The sequence below is a fragment of the Meleagris gallopavo genome, chromosome 9 (assembly GCF_000146605.3).
Source record: "Meleagris gallopavo isolate NT-WF06-2002-E0010 breed Aviagen turkey brand Nicholas breeding stock chromosome 9, Turkey_5.1, whole genome shotgun sequence".
NCBI lineage: Eukaryota > Metazoa > Chordata > Aves > Galliformes > Phasianidae > Meleagris > Meleagris gallopavo.
Genome location: NC_015019.2, coordinates 3,381,277 through 3,403,889, shown reverse-complemented (window position 1 = coordinate 3,403,889; position 22,613 = coordinate 3,381,277). Strand labels below are relative to the sequence as shown.

Genomic DNA, 22,613 nt, shown 5'->3' with positions numbered 1-22,613 from the left:
TCACAGATAATAAGAACTTTATTGGAACATTGTAATTCCCAACTAACTTTCAGGTGCCTCAGGGTTTATATTTGTGTGAGACCGTGAATGATAAAGAGGATAAACTGCTATCAAATGATAAATCTCTCAGGTTGTCTTCAGAGGCTACACTCCATCCTTTTGCAGATGTGAAAGGTTAGCCAGAATTCAAACCAGCTAGAGTAAATCCAGCTCTTGTGGAGGTTACTTTACGACCACCTGCCCAGAGGATGTACAATAATTATCATTTCTAAATTAAGTTGTAGTTATTCCAGACCAGGGCAACTTTACTCTCATTATGAGTGCAATTGGAGACATCTGGGCTCCAGGTCTCTTTCTAGAAGGGGAAGGTCTCTTACAGTGGCTACAATTTCTCCTTCACGTCCCCTGCCCAAGAAAGCTTTTAGCAGCAAATATGATACAGTGCTAATGTCTATATACTCTATGCTCCTTCTATTTACAGAGTAGTTTTACATTTTATTATATCCCATTGTACAACTTTACATAGTACCTCTGTCATTTCAATTCCTTGTTCTGCAATTCAATGCATACTTGGTTAACTGCCTTTCCGTGTCTGGTTATAGACTTAGCTTTTAAAAAAAAAAGGTAGAAAAGAAGCACAGTGGTGCAATGTCCAGGCACTTTCCATGTTGCTCAGCAGAAGAAGCAAGCACCCTGTCTGAAAGCACGGTAAACTCAAGGGGGAGGAAAAAACCATAATCTCTGTTCATGGTGGATTTTTAAAAATCCTTTACACAGTTCCAAGTATTCCTGAGAAAGCTCTGTAAAGTGTCACCAATACGTTTATATTTCAGCAGTGGGTCTGAGAGAGCAGTAACTTCCATTGCTGGATGTGCCACTGATGGCGCAGAAGACGTGCAAGGAGTCGTGCATCCACGGCGAATGCATTGGGTCTTCGTGGTACATCTAGGCAGAACAGAACAGCCACAAGCTCAGTAAAAGTTTCAGTTTGTTGCCTATGAAAAAGTTGTTTAAAAAGGTATGGGAAAGAGATATCCAACCTTGTCTTCAGAGCTGTTTCACAAAGGCAGCATAACAAAAATGAGAAAGAACAGTGATTTAGCAACTTCTGTAGCATTCAGATATATATGCCCTTCTGTACATTACCAGATAGTCTTCAGTTATGACTATCCAGTCTAGGAAAGAAACAATTTTCTCTGTACAGAACTTTAAAATTATATCTTAGCGTTAATAAAATCAGATCTAAATATTTATATATAAGCATGGGGGATATATGCAGCTAAGTACAGCAAACACCACTACATCTGTGCCACGTGCCAAGACTTTGCACTCTCTATCCTGAAGGATGCCTTACAGCACTGAATCTACATGCACCAGTAGAGCTGTCCTAGAGCTGAGTGCGTTTTTACCCTGTGATTCATCAGAGTTTGTCTGAATTTACAGTCGGCAAACTGAGGTGAATCACAGAATCACAGAAACACCAAGCTTGGCAAAGACCTACAAGATCATCCAGTCCAACCATCCACTTATCACCAATAGCTCTCACTATCCTTGGGCCATCATCAACGCATTCTGGACATCCAGTGTTCATCCACTCGGAGGCTTCTTGCGCCCATCTGCCTGCAGCTTACCAGTTGTTTTCACATTTCCCTTAATTAAAATATCAGTAGGAAGGTTACAGGCTGACCCATCTGTCCCGTCACCTTCACTAAGTGTGCAGCCTGTGCTTCGCAGCACCGAGCACACGTAGAAAAGGACCTGTTATTTGGAATGAGAACCCTTAAGGAATATAATGTACCTTCATGTTTAATGTACCTTCATGTTAACAAAATTAACATGTTAATTTTGCAGGAGAGGAAAACATGTTTCACTGTTTAGATTGTCAGATATTGAGCCCGTTTGATGGCAGTACAAAGTTCAGGTCAGCGGTTATCTACCGATCATTTTACAACAACTAAGAACGGTGCTCGTAAACACCATATTTTAATACAAAATACTAAAGCCTCACAGAAGAAAGTGAAAATATATCCTTCCCAATGAGCAATTCACTTTGATATTTCAGTTGCTGTACTATTCTGCACATTAATCGGAGAACAGGGCAATGCATTTGTAAATATGTTAAAATTATAGGGCATGCTATAATGGTACTTCTTTGTTCCAGGGTAATTTTAACTGTAGTGCTCCCACAGCACAGAACTGAGTGATTTGTTTCCAATTTGACTATTGCAGAATTCAGAAACCACAGAAGTTCCAGCAGCTGCATGCAAATCAGGTGTCCTGGAGGAAAGCATTTGCAAACAGCGCGGAGTAAGCAGGTGGCAACTCCTATAACAAACAACTCTCAACCAAATTCAGCAGTGAAATAAACAAAGTAGGCAGTGTATGAGAAAAAAAGTGTGCTAAAGGAAAAGACCAGTAAGAGAAAGGTGGTCCGGAGTGGAATAGCAGGGAAATCTAACACGGAGGGGACGTGGCAGTCATCTATCCACAAACACATCCTCTTCTATATCTCTACAATGAAATTCAGCCCCATCATGACACTCCACATCCTGTTCCCCTGAAATGGTGTAGTACTTTTTTTTTAAAAAAAAACAACTAAAAAGCCTTTGAGCATTGTTTTACTGTACATAAGACTGACTTAGAAAAAGCAGCCTGGTGCACTTTGATTATTTTGCCACTTGCGTGTTTCTGTGTTCCTTTGAACAACTGCTCCAATTACTGTGGGATTTACCTATTTTCAGGGACTGCTGCAGTTTTAATTAACTGTCACACATGGGATTGTTGCAGTAAAGGCAAACAAACAAAGTTTAAGCCGTATATTATCTAAGCCATAAGAAGACAAAAGACATTACGTCAGCAGGAGATTTTGGAAACTCTCCTAATTTTCAAGACATATGAATCACAACAGGCAGCAGTGCTTGTCTCACGTGCTTGCTCTGTGTGACTACAATGAGCTTTTTTTTGGTCATAATGAAGGCAAAATAGGAAAGCAGATGCTACTTCAGACAGTTCTCATTGTATTTCACAGCACGATACTAGGTAGGTGTGCACCTCACCGATGCTACTATTCAAATGTGTTTTCCTAGAAAGAGTCAAGAGAACATTAAAACAGATGATGGAAGGCAGCACAAATATCTTCACAGTGCGTGCAAATGGTTGGTATTAGGTCAATGTTCAAAGAAAATATTCCTTAAAGGGGAAAAAAAAAAGAAAAAAAAAAGGAAGTCAAGCAGGATATAATTGAGGAAATGGAAATTTAGGCAGAGAATTTCAATCTCTGACTTATCACAGCTTTCCTGCAATGTAGAAAACACGAAGGCAAACATGGCACAAGTATTCTGATGACCACTACATCTAGGAAACCAACAACACGAATCACTGACGACTCCATCCAGCATACCAACACCAGGATGAGACTTTCTGGCACTGAATGAGAGGATTGTGGGGGTTGGAAGGGGCATCATCGAGTCCAAACCCCTGCTACTGCAGTTTGTGTGGGAAAGCATCTAGTTGGGACTTGGATATCTGTAGAGAAGGAGACTCCACAACCCCCTGTTCCAGTGCTCTGTCACCCTCGCTATTGCTGTTTGTGCAGGTAAGATGGAATGGGAAACCAACCATGTCATTGATAACATGAGGTGTTTTCTATTAGTTTTCAGTGAGTTTTCAGCTTTAGCTACTTTTCAAGCACAGAGAACCACTTCTGTGGGCCCCTGAGATGCAGTACATGCCTGTTCATGGATGATGTCCGAAAGCTCTTTCACCATATCCCGAAAGTTTGATTTTAGTCCCTCGTGGTACTCCACTTGATCCTCTTTAATGAGTCTCTCGTTGAGCTCCAGAGCAATTCCACAGGCTTGTATAAACTTCCTGGGGAGGAAAAGAATGAACTTTAGGCATGACCATTTCCCAGTCTTCTACTGAAGCAGACAACCATGTCTTCCTGTTTCTCCAAGTCACATTCTAGGGCCATCCTGAGCACAGTGGATCAGGGAATGGGGAAGGATTGCAACACAGGACTGTGCTTTTTGAAGGAGCTCCTTGGAGGCTCCACAGGCACTAAATGGCACTAAATGTGGCACACACCTGCAGTCCAACACAGTGGTCTCTGACCTTCTCCAGAACCTGTGTAGACACACAGTGAGCAGATCCCAGGGAAGCCCAGCCAGCTGCCAGTGGGGACACAAGCAGAGGCAGGCCATGGTCAGGTTCACAGGGTTTGGTCCCTCTGAGCTCAAATTTCTAGCAGCAGGCACACCCTCCACGAAGAAATTTACATCACGTGGAGCTCTCGTACTGTTTTTACAGCTACTCATTTCATGGTTTCTCATTTTCTTCTCTTTATTTCACATGCATAGTTTTCCTTTTAATTATTTAATTAATTTAACTGAGACTGTAATAAAAACACAAGCATTTCTGGGATTTTCCAGGATGTTTTTTTTGTGTTTTTTTTTCCTTCTGAGTGTGTGTGTGTGTGTACATGAAACAGATTATGTTTGGTTATTCTTTCTGGCTGCACAGCAGGGCTGAAAAGTAAAGAAAAACATTCCCTCTGCTCTGCAGCCGTGCATGGCAGATTTGCAGAGATTATTTACTTATTCTTTCCATGGTTTGCTTGGTTACTTGATGAAGGTAAACAGGATTGACACAAGTGCTGCTCTGTCTGTAAGTTACCAGTGGGTGAAATGGGCACCAAGCAATAAATATAGGAGCTGGTGGGCAACTGCTTGCTGCTGGGAGGTCCAGAAAGTAGTGTGGCAAAGTGTGGGGACACACATAGTCCTGAGGTAAAGTGAGAGCTTCACCTGATTGGGTCTTGGGGGACAGTTTCAAGTGGGAGGTAAAAGGCCATGTTCAAAGCACCTACTGTGAAGGGCTGGAGATAGATAGAAAAATGCCTGTGCAAGTCATGTAGTGTCCAGAATTAGAGACAGAATCCAGAATGACAGTCCCCCCCACAAACTGAAAAGGGATTTGTTTCAAAATACTTCATCATTATGTAGTTAAAAATCCCTTTGGAAAGATGGGAAAACAACGCACAATACGAGAGGGCCCTGAACATGACTATCAGGCCTCTGGTTTTCAAACATTCTTTCTTCACACTATCACCTCAAATACTGATGCAAATAACTGAATAAGGCATTCAAGCATGGAAATCACAACCCTAAGACCTGGCATATATTGTTAAATTGGCTTGTGACAGGTGGATTTTTGTAAGATACATCTGAGCATGCAGCGTCTGCTGATTTTGGGGACATGCAAAAACACAGCTAAAAAACCCAGGCTGCTGTTTTTTTATTACATTAGAAATCCTACCTGAACATTTCTTTCAACTCGTTCACCTTCTTAGCAGGATATTTGCTGGACTGGCTGTCACTTAGGAAAGCCCTGGCATAGGCCAAGGGACCAGCATTAACCTGGAACCAAAGAAGTAAAAAGTCATTTATGCCACAGCTTTGAGTCAATAAGGGCATTTTAGAAGGTTAGAACAATTTTTTAAGGCTTGAAAACCATTATCATGTTATTTGAATGCCACTAACTCTGCGTTACTGATATCACCAGAGCAAGCTGAAGTCTCTAAACTTGAGTGTTAGTTTTTCTATTTAGGTTTTGAAAGCCCAAAAGATAAATGCAGATAAAGAAGAGGAAGGGAGTCTGTTTCCTCATACTTTCCTCATACTTCTGCTTGGCAAGCAGTATGGTCTGAGTCTTAAAGTCATATATCCGGCTGGAAAAAAGTCAGGTTCACAGAGAGGTTATTTCTGCCTGATATTTACCAGTGCAATCTTAAAGAAATAAGTATATTTCAACACTCTTCCAGGGCCAGCTAAGGTACAGTAACACTTAGCACTGCAAACACCACTGGACAAAATGTTATTGTCTCAAGCCATTGGTGTAAGTGGCAGGCTGATGGCTGCAGTGCTGCAAACGTGGTAGTTAATCATTTATGGAAAGCAAATGCGCCGTGCTGCGAAAAGATGACTCAGTGAGGTATGTCTGTCAATGTAATTCTGAAGAGCTGTCAAGCCTTACCTGCACAGAAACACAGCCTTGCAGTTTGAGCTGCAGCTGGATCATGTCAACATCACCTGCAGAGCAGAGCTTTTGCAGCTCTGCTGTCTTGTCTTTTATTTCATCGGTTGCAACATCAATTGGTTTTAAATTAACCTGATGCTCATAATTGACTGGAATTCTCTTCTTTACGTATGGAAAGGAGTTCGAAGCTGGCAGAAACAGCAAAGAAAGTTTATAGATTGAAAGGCTGTTCAGTAAACAGAAGAATGTATAGATAGATCAGTTTTACTCAGTGTGGGTGAAATCCTGAACAAAGCTCTAACTTAACAGCATCATTTATTCATTTATAAAAATTTGCCCATAAAAATGTAAGAGAAATTCCCCCTCCCAACATGATTATTATACCACAATTCTGAATAAGAATTAGAGAAAATTTCTGATTCTTTTGGGATATTTTTATAAGCTAAAATAAGTCTATAATTAGTTGCTGATACCTATTGCCTCGTGTTCAGATGCTTTAACTTACTGGTTAGAATGGTCCTTTTTTTACACTGCTCTTCCACACTGCCATGCTTTTTTCCAGATAAAGTGTAAGGAGTCTCAAATACAAATCTATTGATATTATGATTCCTTTCAAATTCAGTCTTTCTTTCAGAAAGTTCTTTGTCTTCAAAATAGGGTTTCACGTAAGTCACTTGAATATGAGCGTACTTGGGGTCAAGGTCTTTAATGTTGACCTGTGAAACAAGAGAGTTACACTCTAGAAAAACAAAGGTTAGTGACTTACAATTGTTCAATTTATCTCCTGGGACCTGATGAACACTCTGATTCCCTGCTGTCCCAGCCCCATTGCGTGCGTGTGAATAACATATCAAGTACTCCCTTTGACCTCGGCAGGGATCGCTAGACTGTGAGCTAGCAGACACACAAGACAATGAGGTTGCAGCACAAGAAATACCTCATCTAGTGTCAAAAAAGGTGTACCTGGAAGGAGCAGTCATATCATGCTATCCATCAATGCAGCACATTCACACTTTACTCAGAACCTCCTAACACAACCATGTTGGTTCCAGGGCATGAGTTGTACAGCACTGTGCTGTAGCATGCAAATCTGCAGGCTTGCACAAAACCTTTGAGGTCTCCAGTATTGCTGTTAATAACCCAGATGAATCCATAGCTGCAACCCAAGGGAGCATAAAGAGATAGGTATTCTATGCCCAGTGTAGTCCCAGGCCCTAGAGAACAATATTTATGTCACACTCATCTGCTAGCCCCGATGTTCACTGCATTTCATTAGCTTGTTCACACAGTTTAATTTTACCTTATTAGAATCCTGGATAATTTTTACGGTTTCTGACCCAAATTTTTCTCCATAAAGTTTAAGAAGTCTGAAAGAGATCTCAGAAAGGCCCGTCAGCTTTGGCTCTTTGTAGATATATTCCTTCCCATCTTCTTCTTCAAAGAACGTCTAGCATTAATCACAAACAAGTCATGAGGAACAGATGAGTTTCTCTGCTTGGAAAACGTTCTTTAAGATTTGCTGGTTTGAAAGCAACTTTCTACTAACAATTCAGAATGTCAGTAAGGCTTAGTAGGCTATGGTTTGCACAAAGACTCTGTGTGGTCTAACAGATTCCTTCAAATATTGTGTAAAGAAATTTTATCCTTGACCAATAGAAACACATCATCATAAAGCACAAAGGCCTAAGTATGACTAACAAGAAATCCAAACAGTGTGGCAGAGGGGTTTGGCCCAAGGTTGTCTTTGAGGAAGGTTGGAAAGAGGCAACCAGGACAAAAAGCACAAAAACAAAGCATAGAGGATGAGTAGAAAAACAAATTCTCTAAGCCCTGAAAGCAGAGCCATGTGAAATTTGGAAATAAGAGGGTTTTGTGTAAGCCAACGGGGACCTCAAGTAATAAATGGAGAAACGTGTTTCCGCTGCTTTGATTTCTCCTGTATTCAGGGAAGTGGAACTCCGAATATTTGTGGTAAGTAGAGAAAAACTTGCAGCAAAGATTGTGCCTGCATCACCAGTCCTTCCTGTAACGGAAACAGTGTGAAAGCCTCATGCTTTGGCTCAGGTTCAGGAGTCGTGACAGACTGTTAGAAGGATCTCTGTGCAGTTTACAATATAAAGCTGGCAAAGCTCTAAAGTGCAAAACTGGATCGATCATTGGCTGTCAGGATGATGCTAGCTTGCGTAATTTGACCCAGTTATTTCTGTAGATTTTAGAAAGCCAAATTAGCAGTTGTTTAATTTGTTGCTAACTTATTTGCTTTTCACATATCGAAAGTACAAAGTCTGGAACCAAACGTTTGCTGCAGCAGAAGTCAGTGATCAGATTTGTTGTTGTTTGTTGTGTTGTTGTGAAGTGACAGTGGTGTTCAAAGGCACAAACTCAGGATGGTTTCAGGGGTACACATCAATTGCTCTAAAAGAAGGAACCAGGAAGGGCAGGGCTAGTGTCATTTACATAGCATTTTCTAGAGAGGTGACCTGCATTTCCCCCATAGTTACGGGTCTACAAGTAGAAGAGTAGCAGAAGACACATGGGAGATGAGATGTAACACATTTCATTAGATTAGCTGGAAAAATAACAACAATGTGTAACTGCCTTCAGGCTCAGAAGATATGATAAGATCACACTCTTTCTTGTGACTTTGAGCCCTAGATCTTCTCAATTTTTTCCAGCCACTTAGAATCACAGAATCATAGAATGGCTTGGGTTGGAAGGTATCTTAAAGGCACCAGACCCTGCCGTGGAGCTGTCAGGCTTTTCTGCTTAAGAGCTGCCTGAGCAGCAGCTGAAGGGTGCCAGGTGAGCAGTAGCTGGTGAGCCTCTGTCTATACTTACTTGTCCATAAAAAGCCACTCTGAAAAAGGTTCCAAGAAGCCTCTTCCGTGTGTGCATCACCTCCAGTATCTTAGCATATGCCCCATGAAGCGTTCTGTACAGTTGAGTAAGTTTCTGGAAAGCAAAATTTGACAGCAGAACTTCAAGTAGGAAATTCTAACTAAGGCTGGAAGCTACTGAAATATCTGAACACAATTCTCTGGAGGATTCAAACAAGAATTTCAGGCTTCAAGTCTGAAAGATACCACAGGCTGCAATAAAACCACTGTCCCTAGAGAGAACGCTGGATCTACAGTCTCAGCATGTTCCCTTTAAGCACTAAGCCTTTAAGGGTAGAGAAACTTGCATATTTTCCTCAATGATTTTTTTTTTTCTAATTAGAAACAGCTTTATGATGAAAAAATAGATCATGATTTCTCCAAACTTCTATTGCAGAGTTGCATGCTGTCCTGATATGGAGAGGTCATGGGAGAGGAAGGGAAAGGGAAGCACTGTTCAGCAGCAGAACCTTACCAGAGCACAGATCACAGCAGGTGCTGCGAAGGAGCAAAGCTTTAACTCCTTTCACTGCATTATCTTTCACTAATTTGTTTAATGACCAGCACTGAAGCACAGTGTGTGCTACACTGATGCCAACCCATTAATTCAACATCAGAAATACAAGCACTTTGCTTTATCCTAGCAGTCTGTGAAACAAGACACACACAAACGAGTTCAAAATGCATACCTCAAATTCACGCCGCTTTTCATAAATAGGAATGATCAGTTTGGAAACTTCAGAAATTGTTTCGTAACGCTCTGCTTTCCACAGACCATCCACACATTGCTCCAGCAGCTCCACTAGGACTTCCTACAAGAGGAATCAAATGGGTGTGGTTAAGTCAAAAAGAAGATAAATCATTTGAGCTTCAGATAATTTAATAAGTTCCACTACTATGACCAGAGCTACAGAATTTTAAACACTGTGTGCTCTTGGCCTTTCCAAAGGTGTTCTGTAAGTTTTGGATGAAAAAAAAACAGACCAATTTTTAAAAAGTTTAATTCTTAATAACTCATTTGCACAATAGTAAGCAAGCATGCCTTGGTTATTTAGGTACCTCCTAAGAAAATGCCAAAGCTTTGGGAGGATATGGAGATGATAGTGTTGGAAGAGAGAGGGTATACGTCTAAGAAACACATCTGAGGAATATGTGTAAGATGTGCTGCTGGGGATCCCCAGGCCTAGCACTGATGAATGGACATTCAAGCAGAATGCACCTTCAAGAGTCACCTTGCTCAGCCACATGGCTCACCCAGTACAGTTGCACAGGGGTGATGGAGAAGTAATTGTGAGTCTTTATAATTTACAGAAGGATCTTCTCACTTCCCCTGGGCACTGCTCTGGTTTCTGGACTGTTCTGCTGCCATGGCAGCACAGCCCTAACTCAAGGGGAACCTGAGTTGACTTCTTGCTCAGCAGACCTTGACTTCTAACCTTCTATACCTTCTTGAAAATACTATGCTGTCCTGCCCTGTGCTGGCGAGAGTTAGCATTTGCATAACATGGCAAGCAAAGTTTGCGGTGTAGCTTTTTCAGTCTCGGGGCTAGAAAAGCCTTTCAGAGGAACCAAAAAGCTATACCAGATTTACGTATCTGAATTGCACACAAAAAAATCCATCAGTGCAGATTTCTCTTGGGAAATTGCCATGGAACAGTCTTTTATGCACACACCAGCGTACAACAATAATTTGTTACAGCTCACGTGAGTCTAAAACTAAATCTTACTTGGTTATCAAAACTCCTGTAGTCTGTGCTACGTGACCTCACCTCACTGTAATGTACGTCCATCATCCCGCCATCTTCTTTCATTGCACCTTCTTCGTCAATGTTGGGAGTGATTTTCCTGAAGGCAGTGCATCCACTGGGGAAGAGTTCTGTAGCAGACAAAAGCAAATGGATTCATGGAATAATTTATTTCAAATATATCTTGCTTCAATGGCCAAGGAAGCAGTCTATTGATAATGAAGTCCTACAAGCAGCAGAGGACTGCTCATTTTGGCTGCTCATTTGCTATAATAGGACTGAACACATGAGAATCTCCCCGGCCATTTGCCACAGGAGTCTTTCCTGATATGTGACTAACACCAAGCACAACAGATCTTCCAGAGTGCTATCCGAAGTCGCCTTTGACTAACCTGATGGCCTGCAACTGACTGACAGTCAGGAGAGAAGAACAAGGGTGTATTTTTGCACAGAAGATGCAAAAAGAAAGCTATCATGAGATGCTGGAAAGCTGGGTAAGAAGTGACTGGGATTGTACACCTCTAGCAGAAAGCACAGTTCTTGATGCACCCCAAAGCTTTGAGAAGTTCAGTCTGTATTGAACCATTTCCAGCCTTACATATACAAGTACATAAAGTGTCAGAGACAGAAATAACTCGAGGTATTGACTCAATATTCCTTTTGACTTGTTCCTTTTCTTTTTCACAAGTTCTCCCCTGTGACTGTGATCACAAAGAGGTGACAACCACATGGGGATTGTGGTCAGCAGCCTCTGGGACATACATAAAGAATGACCACTTTCAATGCTTTCCCCTCTGCAGCCATGTGAAGTTTGGATACGTATCAAATAAGCATGCCCTGATTCTTCCCACATAGCCAACACAAAGTACAGAATGTGGAGGGACTTCCAGCCCTCTGAGCAAGGCCCTTAGAGACCTTTCCTGCCAAGGCAGTGCCTGTAGTCATCTTCTGTGCAGCCCAACATTAAAAGCAGTGGGAAGCTAAGTCCTTTTCAGCACTACTTGCTCACATGGAGATGTGAAACGTGGTCAATGTATCAACTGGAGAATTGATATTTACAAGAAAACTTGCAAAACATTGTATTGTTACTTGAGAACACGTGAGTCTGTCCTTGCTTCCTGTTTTGCATTAAACCACAACACTCCCTTTTTTCCTGGTTGCTCTTTACTTATTTGTATAGTCAGGTTACATATTTGTATAGTTAGGCTATAGCCTCATTTTTTGACTAACTTTTGACGGCTTTCTCCAATAGTTTCCCATATTGACTGTAGTGATACTTCTGATGAACACACTGGCAGACAGTTTGTAATATGGGCTTCCCCTGTGAGCACATTTCCTAATGTGAAATACATCCAAACTTTTCAACCAAGACGAGATGTGTCGGTTCTTATTTTACTCAGTAAAGTGCCAACATGACTACCTAAGAAGACCTGACCAGCCCAGTAACACTCAGGTTACTTTCTTTAAAACTGTTAATCATCTGATACCTTCATCATGCCACAACGCATTCGTTTGTCGGGTTTTTTCTTTTTCCTTTTTAGCTTGTTTAGAAGAGATCACAAATAACCATTTACCAAACTGTCACTCATCACTGCATTGCCTCACGCCCCTCAAACAGCAAACACTTACTTTTCCTGTGCAGAAACTCTGCAACGAGGGCTGCTACGTGAACGTAACACATGGCTGCCTGCAAAGCACAAAGGGAACATTAAAATGTCATCTCCACATCTGTCTTGTTAAGCACCATGTTTTGAATTACGTGAATTACCTCTGAGAAGTCTCCATTTTTCACATGTATTTTTGCCATACTGTCCAGCCATGTTTTCCGTAGCTCTGGGGTACTTGCATAAGATTTAGCTAAGCTGTACTGGAGATCTATCAGCATTTCTGGATCCTTTTCATGTTCTTTCATTTGGGCAGTGGCCATAAGCACCGTACGGATCCTCTTTGTCAAATCTTTGACTTCCGAAGGAAAAGCAGTTGCCTGATACAAAACAAATCTAATTAGAAGCAAACACAGAGACAAAAGGTGTGGCAGGCTTTTTCAAAGACTTTTGCTACCCGTAAGCCAAAACTCCACTTACTGCCAATCTAAAAAGCAAAGCATAGGAAATAACATTGACTGCAGTTTTACCTACTGAACACACGGTGCGTACAGCATACAGTATTTAACGTGCAATCAGAAGTGTTTCCACCTGGGCATGCACAAGACGTTGGCTATTCCAGTGCTGAACTGCAGCAGGTACCTCTATGAGCTGAGGAGCTGGGTGAGGGTTGGACAGAAGTCCTCCTTGCATGCAAACACCACAGAATGGAACCGTAAACCATTCCTGAAGCATTTTCCACTGAGTTCACCATCTGGACTGTTAGTGTCTGATGTGGTCACTCTTTAATTCCTGAAGTCCCATGGGCATTCTCACCACAGGAATGCGTTAAAGTAACACAGGCTCCAGCTGATCCTCTGCTACAAGCAGTTAGATTGAGGCTTATCCAGCCAAGTTCTGATAATCTCCAAGGAAAAATATCTAATATCTTTTTTGGTCTGTGTTCCAAAAAGGGAACATTTCTGGGAAGTCATTTTTCTTTATGTAAAGTTGGAATTTCCCTTGTAGCATCTCGTGCCTATTGCCTCTTGTCCTGTCCCTCTGCACCTCTGGGACAAGTCTGACTTCCTCTTCTCTAAAACCTCATCAGATGCCCCCTCATCTTTCTCTTCCCTGTGCTTGAGCCTGGCTCACTTCGCCCACATGCCAGCTCCTCAGCTATGTCTGTGTCTGTGCACAGCACCATCTCCAGTGTCCTGGAATCTCTCTTGTACTGGGAGATCTCTCCTGTACTCTTGCTCCTATGTAAGTACATAATCTGGATATAACAATGGTGGCATGATGCAAAATAAGATCAGCAAAATGGGGATTAGTGAAACCCCTATCAACATCTGTGTGCAGAAGGGAACAGAGCTTCTGTCATGTATATCCGAAATATAATTTTGTTATATCACAATTCAAAACCTAACTGAGGCTCCCATTCCTTTAGCTCATGGAATGATCAGAGCTGTAAAACTTTTCCTATATTTACTGGGTGCAATGGAGCAAATTGCAGTGATAATTTATTATTCACTGGATTGGATAGAAGCTGTTTATTTCAGCACAAGGGCGGACAATTATTTTCCAAAGAAACACAACCATCAATGTCTACAAAAGAAGACCTTATTAATATTAGCTACAATAAAAAATTAATTTTAATTCCTGCTAATTATGGCTTTTAGGCAACAGGCCCTCCCTTGTCATTCCTGTCAAAGCTGGAAATTCTTAGAAAGGTCTTTGCATACTCTTGAAAGGAGCACCCCATGCAAATTGTAACCTGAATTATAGTGCTCCCTCCTCTTGGCATTAGGCATCACAGTGGAACATGACATAGTGCACCTGTCCCTATTGCTGTTGGCATAATCCCTTTGTTCTGAGCAAACAGTCCAGAACAGGCTTATAAATTTTACAATTAGAACTAATTAGGCTTATCCTAAACATGATTTTCTTGAGTGCATCCCCCATCTCGCATTAATGGCTGATAGCACACGATGTGATCTCTCTTCTCCAACTTACCTTCATAGGCCTGTCACTGTTTGCAAAGTTGTTAATGATGAGCAAGGAGTCCTGAAACCTCGTCCCACCGCTGAGCGCCACATCTGCTATTAACTGACTCACTGCAATTATTATCTGTTGGGACAGCAAAGGAGCATTATTTAAACAAGCCCAATAGAAGAGCTTTATTGTCACAGATACATAAAAAGCTCATTAAAAACATCATATCTTTCCCACAATGTAAACAAGGACCGTTGTTGTGGCTTCACTGTCTGAACTCTTGTGGACAAACACTCCTCAGAGGGCCAAACTTCTTTGCTGAACAGCAAGTTCACAGAATTAACGAGATAGCAGTCCTAATGCGAATGCTGATGTGGAAGTAGGTACCTCGATTATCATCATCTTCCCTGTTTTAGCACAATCCAGACAGCGTTCATCTGCACATCTAGGTATCTACATTTGCTTCAAAAATGTAACACTGCAAAAGCAGCTCCAGCAAAATCCCTCCTCCTGCCCTGAAGGTGTCTCATGCCAACCTTCCACCCCACCCCAGCCAGCATCCAAAGCAGAGGTGTGTCTTGTAGCTGCAATTCCAAAAACACAACAACATGGAGAGCTTGATGGAATTGTGTTGCACCCAGAAAGCCTGGAGCCAATCACTGAAAACAGGGATTAGGCAAAGCCAGGAAATCCAGAAGCTTTTTGTCCATATATAAGATCACTCCTTTTAGAAATAAATGATAAGCTCCTCTGTAGACATGAGGTAAGACATAGCTACGTTGATACACCCATTCACTACATCTGAGGCATCCCACTGCCCTCCTTTCCCCAGCTGCTCACCTGCAGGTGCGTTCTCAGAAATGTCCTCCTTTTGGTGAACTCAAAGTTATTTCTCATCAGCAGATACAGAAGAGCAGAAGCTTCATTCCTTGTGGAGGTCACCTTCGAAGTGCAGCACTTGAGGATCTCGTAGCAGAGGGCAGCACACATGTTCACCCTTCCCTTGAAAAACGCTGAAGGAAACTTCACAAGAGACAGGCAAACATTAGAATATACACCACAAAATTACACTTACAGGGCTCAGATGGGCAAGAGCATGGGGCAGTACATTGGGCTCAACCTTGTAAAGCCTAAATAAAACTCCTGCCAGAGTGTTGTGCTCAAAACTAGTTTGTGGGAATACATTCAGAGCCTATTTTTAACCACATTTCCTTGCTGTCCTTAGCTGACGTGCTTTTTGGGGATCTACTTGTGCATGTCCATCTATCCCTATCCCAAACAACATTTGGGTTCAGTGGCAGATTCTCAGCACAGATAGACAGAATTCTGTCTTATGCCCTTATAAAAGCCCTAAACATAGGAGAGATAGGAGAGGTCCCACCAATGTCTGCTGTGGGAGATATCTGCCAGAGCCCTCCAACGTGTCCTTGGATGCCTGCACCACTACTTCCACACTCCCTAGAAAAAAAACACCTAAAAAGATGACTTCCCTCAGGAATTCCAGTATGCAAAAAAGGCACACGCTTGTCCCAAAGCCCCTAACACACACGGTGACTCATAGCCTTGCCCCCCATATTGAGCTGGTGCCAGGAAGCAGTGGAACAAAGCCAAACTGCAGTATGAGTCCTCTTAGTTGGGAGCAGGGCTTGGGGATTTGCAATGGAATGGCCCACACTGTTGTAGTACATCTGCCCCCTGAGCAAAAACCTATTTCAGAGTGGCAGACCTCTATGCAGGACTTGCTGGAGCACCAATCCACCTGCGGTCAGAGCGGTGATTGGTGAGGAGGGGACACTGCATGCTGCTTCCTTCCACCCCCACTGCATTGGGCTGGGCACAGGGAAGCAGAAGAAGGAAGGGTTTGGTGCTGGCATGCAGCCGCCTCCGCAGCCACCACAGGGATGTGGCTGCAGGGGGTGACACCCGAGCCTGCTGGGGTATTGAAGGCTGCTAGGACACTGTGGGATGGCACTCTGAGCCCTACATTTCTTGGCACAGCCATAACCATGGGTCTTATCCATGCAGGGGAGAGGTTTGCTCAGTTCGTGTCTTCCTGGGCATGGTCCATGAGCCAATTCTCTGTTCTATCACCTTCTCCTCATAGGAGATGACAGTAAATACTGCCAATGAATTCACTCACATCCTCCGAGTCAGAGCCTGGAGCAGTCACCTTGGCCCTCTACCTTTTATGCTAAATATACATGATTCAGAAAAGCTGGTATGTACTCAATATCAAGATCCCTTCCAAACTAAGCCAAACTGCTGGAGCCATCACCGTGGCATGCTGGTAAATGGGTTTTAAAACAGGAACTAAGAGTTGTGTCTAGCAAGACTACTCCATTGGGTGTAGCCCACCATTACACAGAACCACACAGGTTAAAAGAGTGTGAAGACACTGCTCCAGTACGTGGTGATCTCTGCATCTTGCTGGAAATAGTCACAGGGAAAAAAAATGGGAGAAAAGAAGTGAATAAAATGGGGCCAAGAAGATCAAGCGTGCACTTGAGCAAGGAGCTATTAAGTAATTATTGCCTGTTGTAATTCAGTCCATCTCCCATTGCGAGATGGGGTCATGCTCAGAATTGGGATTAGCCCAGAGCTGGCTGCAGTGATATGAAATTGGGAGTGCACAGGCAGCACAGGGATACCCAAGAGAATATGGCTGACATTGACTCTCAGCATGACTAACTGATTGCCTGCAGGGACTTATCAGACACTTCCAACCCAATGCTAGGGAGAAAAATTTTTCCTGGGAACCTGCTGGAGGACAAGCTCCAGTCTTCTCTCTGTGCGTTTCTCCTTGTGTTGCTCCAAGAGGAGAACCTGTGCCCTGTTCACAGTAAGCCTGCATCCCCAGGCAACTCCCTGCTGGAGACTGATCCTGAGCAGATGCTATCACTCCTGGCACCTAAGCAGCACCCAAAGGGTTTGTGCTTGCCATAGCTTTGGCCAGCTGCTGAGTTACAGCTGCCAGCGGCCATTATAAACTCCAGTAAAGGAGGGCAGACAGCTTTATGCCCCCTCTTGCCTTTTCCAGCCTAGAAGATAGTGAAGTTCCCAGCCTGCTGCTGTGAGATTGTGCTAACAGGGAGGGAAAGCAAGACTTGATGTGGTTGGATACAATCAGCTGTTGCAGAAAAAGAGCAAGGCTCTGCTGCCCTGTTCCTTCAGGGCCTGGGATTGGTGATGCCTCCAGCATGTTCCCAGAACACATGCGTGCAAGCAGCATTCATTTTAGACCCAGAACCAAACATGCAAACAATTATAGACCTTGTTTGTTCCTTGCTTTCTTGCGTACCTTTTTAAAGTCTCCTTCCTAGCAAATGACCAGGTTTAGTGAAGGAAGAAGGGTATTTTTAAGACAGATTTTAGGAAGCGAAATAGCTCTCAGTTTTTCCCTCCAGCAATCATTTGCTGTGACACGAGATAAAAGGGGGATTCTTTTCATTGTAATTATTAGCTGCAGAAGGCCATAAAAAATGGGAAATTGTCTATTCCAGCTGTGTCAAAGGTATAATGCAGTTTTGGCTTTCTCAAAATTAACACCGATTTATAGCTAGCCATGATATGCAACTCAAAACAAAACAGCATAATTTCTGTATTTCAAAACAAGCTGGCAGGAAAACAAACCATCCTTGCACTTGCTGTGAAATGCTGTAACCCTCACCCCCAATTATTTAATCATCACTTTGTGTCTTAGAAAAGCCCTTCAGAGGACTTAAAAGGAAGTTTGGGACCCGTGTGGTTATGGAGTTGGCAAAGAAATCACTTCCTTGTAGATACCATCTGCTGGGCTCATATCTTGCTTTTACAGAAGCAACACTGTGTCCTGTCACTGGGGAAATGTGAAAAATTAACTGAAAGAAATCTTTCAGATCTCAGGACCAGTAAATCATAGAATGGCAGAATCGCAGACTGGTTTGGGCTGAAAGGTTCCGTGAAGGCCATCCAACCCCACCTGGCCTTGAGCACCTCCAGTGATGGGGCATCCCCAGCTCTGCACAGCCCGTGCCAGTGACTCACCACCCTAAAGGCCAAATCCATTGTGGCTTTGAGCTGGCAGAAACCCAAGGAAACCACCCGGACCCCCATCCTCCAGCAGCCCAGAGTGCAGCCTGCACTGCTGCAATCAGTGAGCACGTAACGCCCATAGGGCTCCAGGCTGTGAAGGCTGATGGTGAGATCAGATGGAACAGGTGTGTAGGTTTGGCTGCACGCTTAAACAACCACAGAAAATTTGCCAAGGAGGCAAGGAAGATCTCTTACTTGCTGTAGGCAGAATTTTTTTTTTACAGCTAAACAAAATTTCAGCTAATTAAAGGGAGAGAGGAGCAGGAAGACTGTGTCCATGTGGGCTGTGTGTAGATCTGCAGCAGGATGTATTTCAAGGCTACGCAGACCATGGTCAAGCAGAAAACTTGACAGACACAGGGAAAGGCAGAGCAATAATCATCAATTATACCCTGCAGAAAAAATGGAGTGATTCCTCCAGCTGCCAATGTGGGAGGATGTAAGGAGCCCTGTGGAAGACCTCAAGTAGGAAATTGTGCTGTCTGGAGCCAGCTAGCTAGTGAGACTTCTGCATTTTCTGCTTTTGGTTTATCTGCTCAGGACAAACCAAACATCAGTCCTAGACATATTCATATTAGCTCTTAGCTTTGCTGTGTGGTTACAGTAAAATATTCATAGCACAGGCTTTCTCCATCTGTGAAAAACAGTTTTAGATGTCTCTGTCTTATAGCAAACTTTGTTCAGTGAGTTGTGCAAGACCTCCTTTGGAAATACTTGCTGCATATCCATAACATGCTGGGCTGTCGGGCTGCAATCTCAAGCCACACAAATTTACCTCTTTAACAAAGTGTTGCATTCAAGTCACTCCAGAGCTTTTCATTCATTTGATTATAACTGCAGCTTGGAAGCAGTGGAACTTGCGTGTACCTCTGGTATCGAAAATGTATTTATGAGAAGTGGTACATTGTGACAAACATGGAAGGAAGTGCCAGCAATAGCATCACACTGCTCTGGTGTGGTTAGCTGTGGCTTTGAGCTCAGGGGGTTGGACAGCCTCACTGTGTTCCAGGGCTCTGAGCTCAGCAAAGTGCAGGGATTGGTTCAGCCATTGCTACCCTCTCCCACATGCAGCCAAGGCCAGGAGATACTGGTCTCCTCTGTCATGCCTACAGAAATCCCACAGGTTTGTGCTATGTACCTTGCTGATGAAAGCTCTCAGGGAGGCAAACACGTGCTTAAGAGCTGCTTCTGACTGCCCGTTTTTCAGAAAAGCAAGGTGAATATCAAAAACCTTCTTCATGAGGGGATTGTGGCCATCGTTGCTTAAGAGCTGGGTCTGGAAAGCAATGAGAGAATTTACTTTGCAGCAGTGTTGTGCCTGAAGGTGAAAATGACAGCGATAATTTTGCACCATATCAATTCTTAACCCTTAACATCTTAATTCTTAATTAAGATGTGGAGCAGAGTCTTCAGTAAAACTGTAACCAGAAATCATGACAATCAGTACAAACTTACAGGATTTGGCCAGAGACTATTTTAAGAGAAGAGAATAAATCCACGTTGACACTATTGCATCACTAATTCTAAAACAAAGTTAGGTTTTGGACAATGCTCTGTAAAATGTTCACCAATGGTCCAGGTATGCTTTAAATAAAACAGGCAGTTACCAACATACGACACTGCTTTCTCCATTTTGCTCTATGAGTCTCAGGAAGAGTTTTATTTACGATCCACATGTTTTAGTTGAAATTATTTATGCCGTCAATAAGAACAGCATCAGCACTTTTACTGCAGCACGCTTCTGTGTGGTAACACTGGATGTCTGTAAAAGCAAAGCAGAAGCCCATTAAAGCAGAAGGGAACGCAGCCTATCCTGTGGTTTGAAAATCATGTTGTTTTGTGGTCCAGCTATATTAAAAAAGAGGCAGCGGTGAAAATAAAACAAGCTTTAACTCTTGCATCTAGATCCTTCTGCTGCTGCCAAGCTGCTATGGAGCAGATGGAAGCACCAGGATGGCCTTTTTTCTCAGTAACAGAAGCACAGGATATGATTTGTTTCGTGTTGTTCAGTACATCTGAAAATGAAATCTTGGTGGTGCTTACTCTGAGATACAGAGCTGTTCTTGCAACACCATGCAAAACACAATGCTCTTTGGAGGAACTCTGCTCATGAGTTCCTCCAATTTCAAGGAAGAGCTTTTCTGGACCAGTATGTCAGTACTTGTTTGCCTGCCTGGGCTTCTCTCCATCACAGAGGCTCTGATTCTTGCAGATGTCAGTGACTGCCACAAATGTGAATCAATACATGGAGGGGACTGGTGCTATTTGGACTGTCAAGTACAGCTGGAATTCCTCAGCCCTAGAGACATCCACATACAGCAATACACAGAAATCTAAATGTAAGCAATTAATGATAGAAAGCAGTGACTGTTCAAAGCATGCCAGACCTTCATTTCCCTTTCCACTGCCTCCTTTCTATATGGTGGTTTCCTTTTTTCTATTTTGCTCATGTGTACAATCATAACAAACAACATAACATCCACATAATTTTCTCTGGTCTTGCATTTTTGAAGGAATTAGGAGATATTGCATAATTGCTTGGCAAGCCCATGAAACACTCCATGCAATAAGCTGCAAATGATTTACTTCTGTAAACACTTCACAATCTGTCAGTCTAAAAGAACAGATCACTGAAAGCAACAGGCACACAGAAACACAGCATGCTGTACGATGGCACTATTGATTTCAAAGCTGACCTTGAAACTCTGAGTGAAAAAAGAGATGGTGTCCAGGACTGTCAGGCACACTTCAGTGGCTATGTTGCCCTCCAGCAATGCCTGGTGCACAATATCTGCTTCTGAGGTGCCTGCATCTGTGAATGGAAAACAAATCAGGAAGAAATGGTGCTCAGCACTCCCACCAAATCTAAGTGCTGATACGGATAAGGTTCTCCCTTTTCACATCCCCAGGCAATGAGGAGCAAGTGATCAATGGACGCGTGCATGTTTTCAACAAGCTAGTATGGCATGGGCACACCTTGCTCTGCTGTACGTACTGTGGTTGAGTGTGAAAGATGTGTCCAAGCTGCCCAGGTGTTGAAGCCGTGCCTGCATCCCCCCAGCTCTGCTGCGAAGTGCTGGCATTGTCTGCGATTTCCTATCAGCTGCCACGTGCTTGGACACCCAGACGTCGTGCACCCTGCAAGGGCAAGGAAGGCTGTGGGATGGGATAAGGGTTGCTCCAGGCCTGGGGGCTCCAGCACAAGAAGGATGTGGGGCTGCTGTAGCAGGTGTGGAGGAGAGCTGCAAAGGTGCTCAGTGGGCTGGAGCACCTCTCTTATGATGAAGGGTTGAGGGAACTAGGTTTGTTTAGCTTGGAGATGAGGAGGCTCCAGGGAGACCTCACTGTGGCCTTTCAGTACTTGAGGAGAGCTTATAAGCACTTTTTCTAACAGAGTCTATCAGTGATAAGATAAGGGAAAATGGTTTTAAACTAAAAGAAAAAGAGGGGAAACTTAGGATAGATGTTAGGAAGAAATTCTTTACTCAGAGGGCACAGACACTCACCAGGCACTGACTCTACTGGCTAGAGATGCTGTGGATGCCCCATCCCTGGAGGTGCCCAAGGCCAAGATGGGGCTCTGGGCAGCCTGACCTGGTGGGGGGGCACCCAGCCCACAGCAGGGGTTTGGAGCTCAATGACCCTTAAGGTCCCTTCCAACCTCAGCCATTCTGTGATTCTATGACACTCGAGGCACCTGCCTGGAGACCTGGCCTCCCTCTCATGCGCTATGTGGCTCATCCCAATACTGACTGAACTACTCCCTCCTGCTTCAGATTGCCTTCGAGCTAAGAACACCAGAGCTGCTGCTTATAGGGCTCTCACCTGCAGCCAGCTGCAGGGTACACTGCAAACCTGCACAGGCAGCCAAAAGTGCCTGGGGCTGGGGGTCTTGTGCAAGAGCTAGAGGGGAAGGAAAGGGAAGGGTGCTACAAGGAGAGGACTCTACTCATTGCATGGCACTGAGATGAGTCCCAGCGTGGCCCCACAGACTTCCTGCCTGCTAGGGTTTGCCCAGTGTGGGTGTGAGTGCTCCCTTCCTGCCCAAGCTGCAGCAGGGAGTGTGGGGAGGGCCCCCAACCCCGGATGGAAGAGCACAGTACCTGGCGATATTTCTCTTCCCCACATATCTGAAGTGAAATAAACACACTCTGGAAAAAAAAAAAAAAGAAAGAAAAACGTTACAGATTCTGCAGATCAGGAACAATCAGAACATTTTAAGTCATCCCAATCCTTGTCTGTAGGCACACTCCTCCACACATGAGAGTTTGGGGTCTATATTCATGCGTTGCAAGACCTCAGACCCT

General features: G+C 43.4%; 1 protein-coding gene across 2 annotated transcripts in view; it reads right to left on the bottom strand.

The window, feature by feature from the left end:
* The window catches only part of DOCK11 (dedicator of cytokinesis 11), a 69,659-nt gene continuing 47,046 nt past the window's right edge, over positions 1-22,613 (bottom strand). For both annotated transcript variants that reach the window (XM_010715181.1, XM_010715182.1), the window contains exons 37-53: positions 22,410-22,457; positions 21,302-21,444; positions 21,003-21,118; positions 19,445-19,582; positions 15,076-15,258; positions 14,257-14,370; positions 12,426-12,641; positions 12,287-12,344; positions 10,682-10,788; positions 9,602-9,724; positions 8,875-8,988; positions 7,337-7,483; positions 6,542-6,752; positions 6,034-6,224; positions 5,317-5,417; positions 3,732-3,870; positions 1-945 (exon numbers count right to left, since the gene is read on the bottom strand). In XM_010715181.1, coding sequence (XP_010713483.1) covers positions 823-945; positions 3,732-3,870; positions 5,317-5,417; positions 6,034-6,224; positions 6,542-6,752; positions 7,337-7,483; positions 8,875-8,988; positions 9,602-9,724; positions 10,682-10,788; positions 12,287-12,344; positions 12,426-12,641; positions 14,257-14,370; positions 15,076-15,258; positions 19,445-19,582; positions 21,003-21,118; positions 21,302-21,444; positions 22,410-22,457 — 2,272 coding nt within the window. In that variant the 3' untranslated portion in view covers positions 1-822. The remainder of the gene's footprint in view (positions 946-3,731; positions 3,871-5,316; positions 5,418-6,033; positions 6,225-6,541; positions 6,753-7,336; positions 7,484-8,874; positions 8,989-9,601; positions 9,725-10,681; positions 10,789-12,286; positions 12,345-12,425; positions 12,642-14,256; positions 14,371-15,075; positions 15,259-19,444; positions 19,583-21,002; positions 21,119-21,301; positions 21,445-22,409; positions 22,458-22,613) is intronic.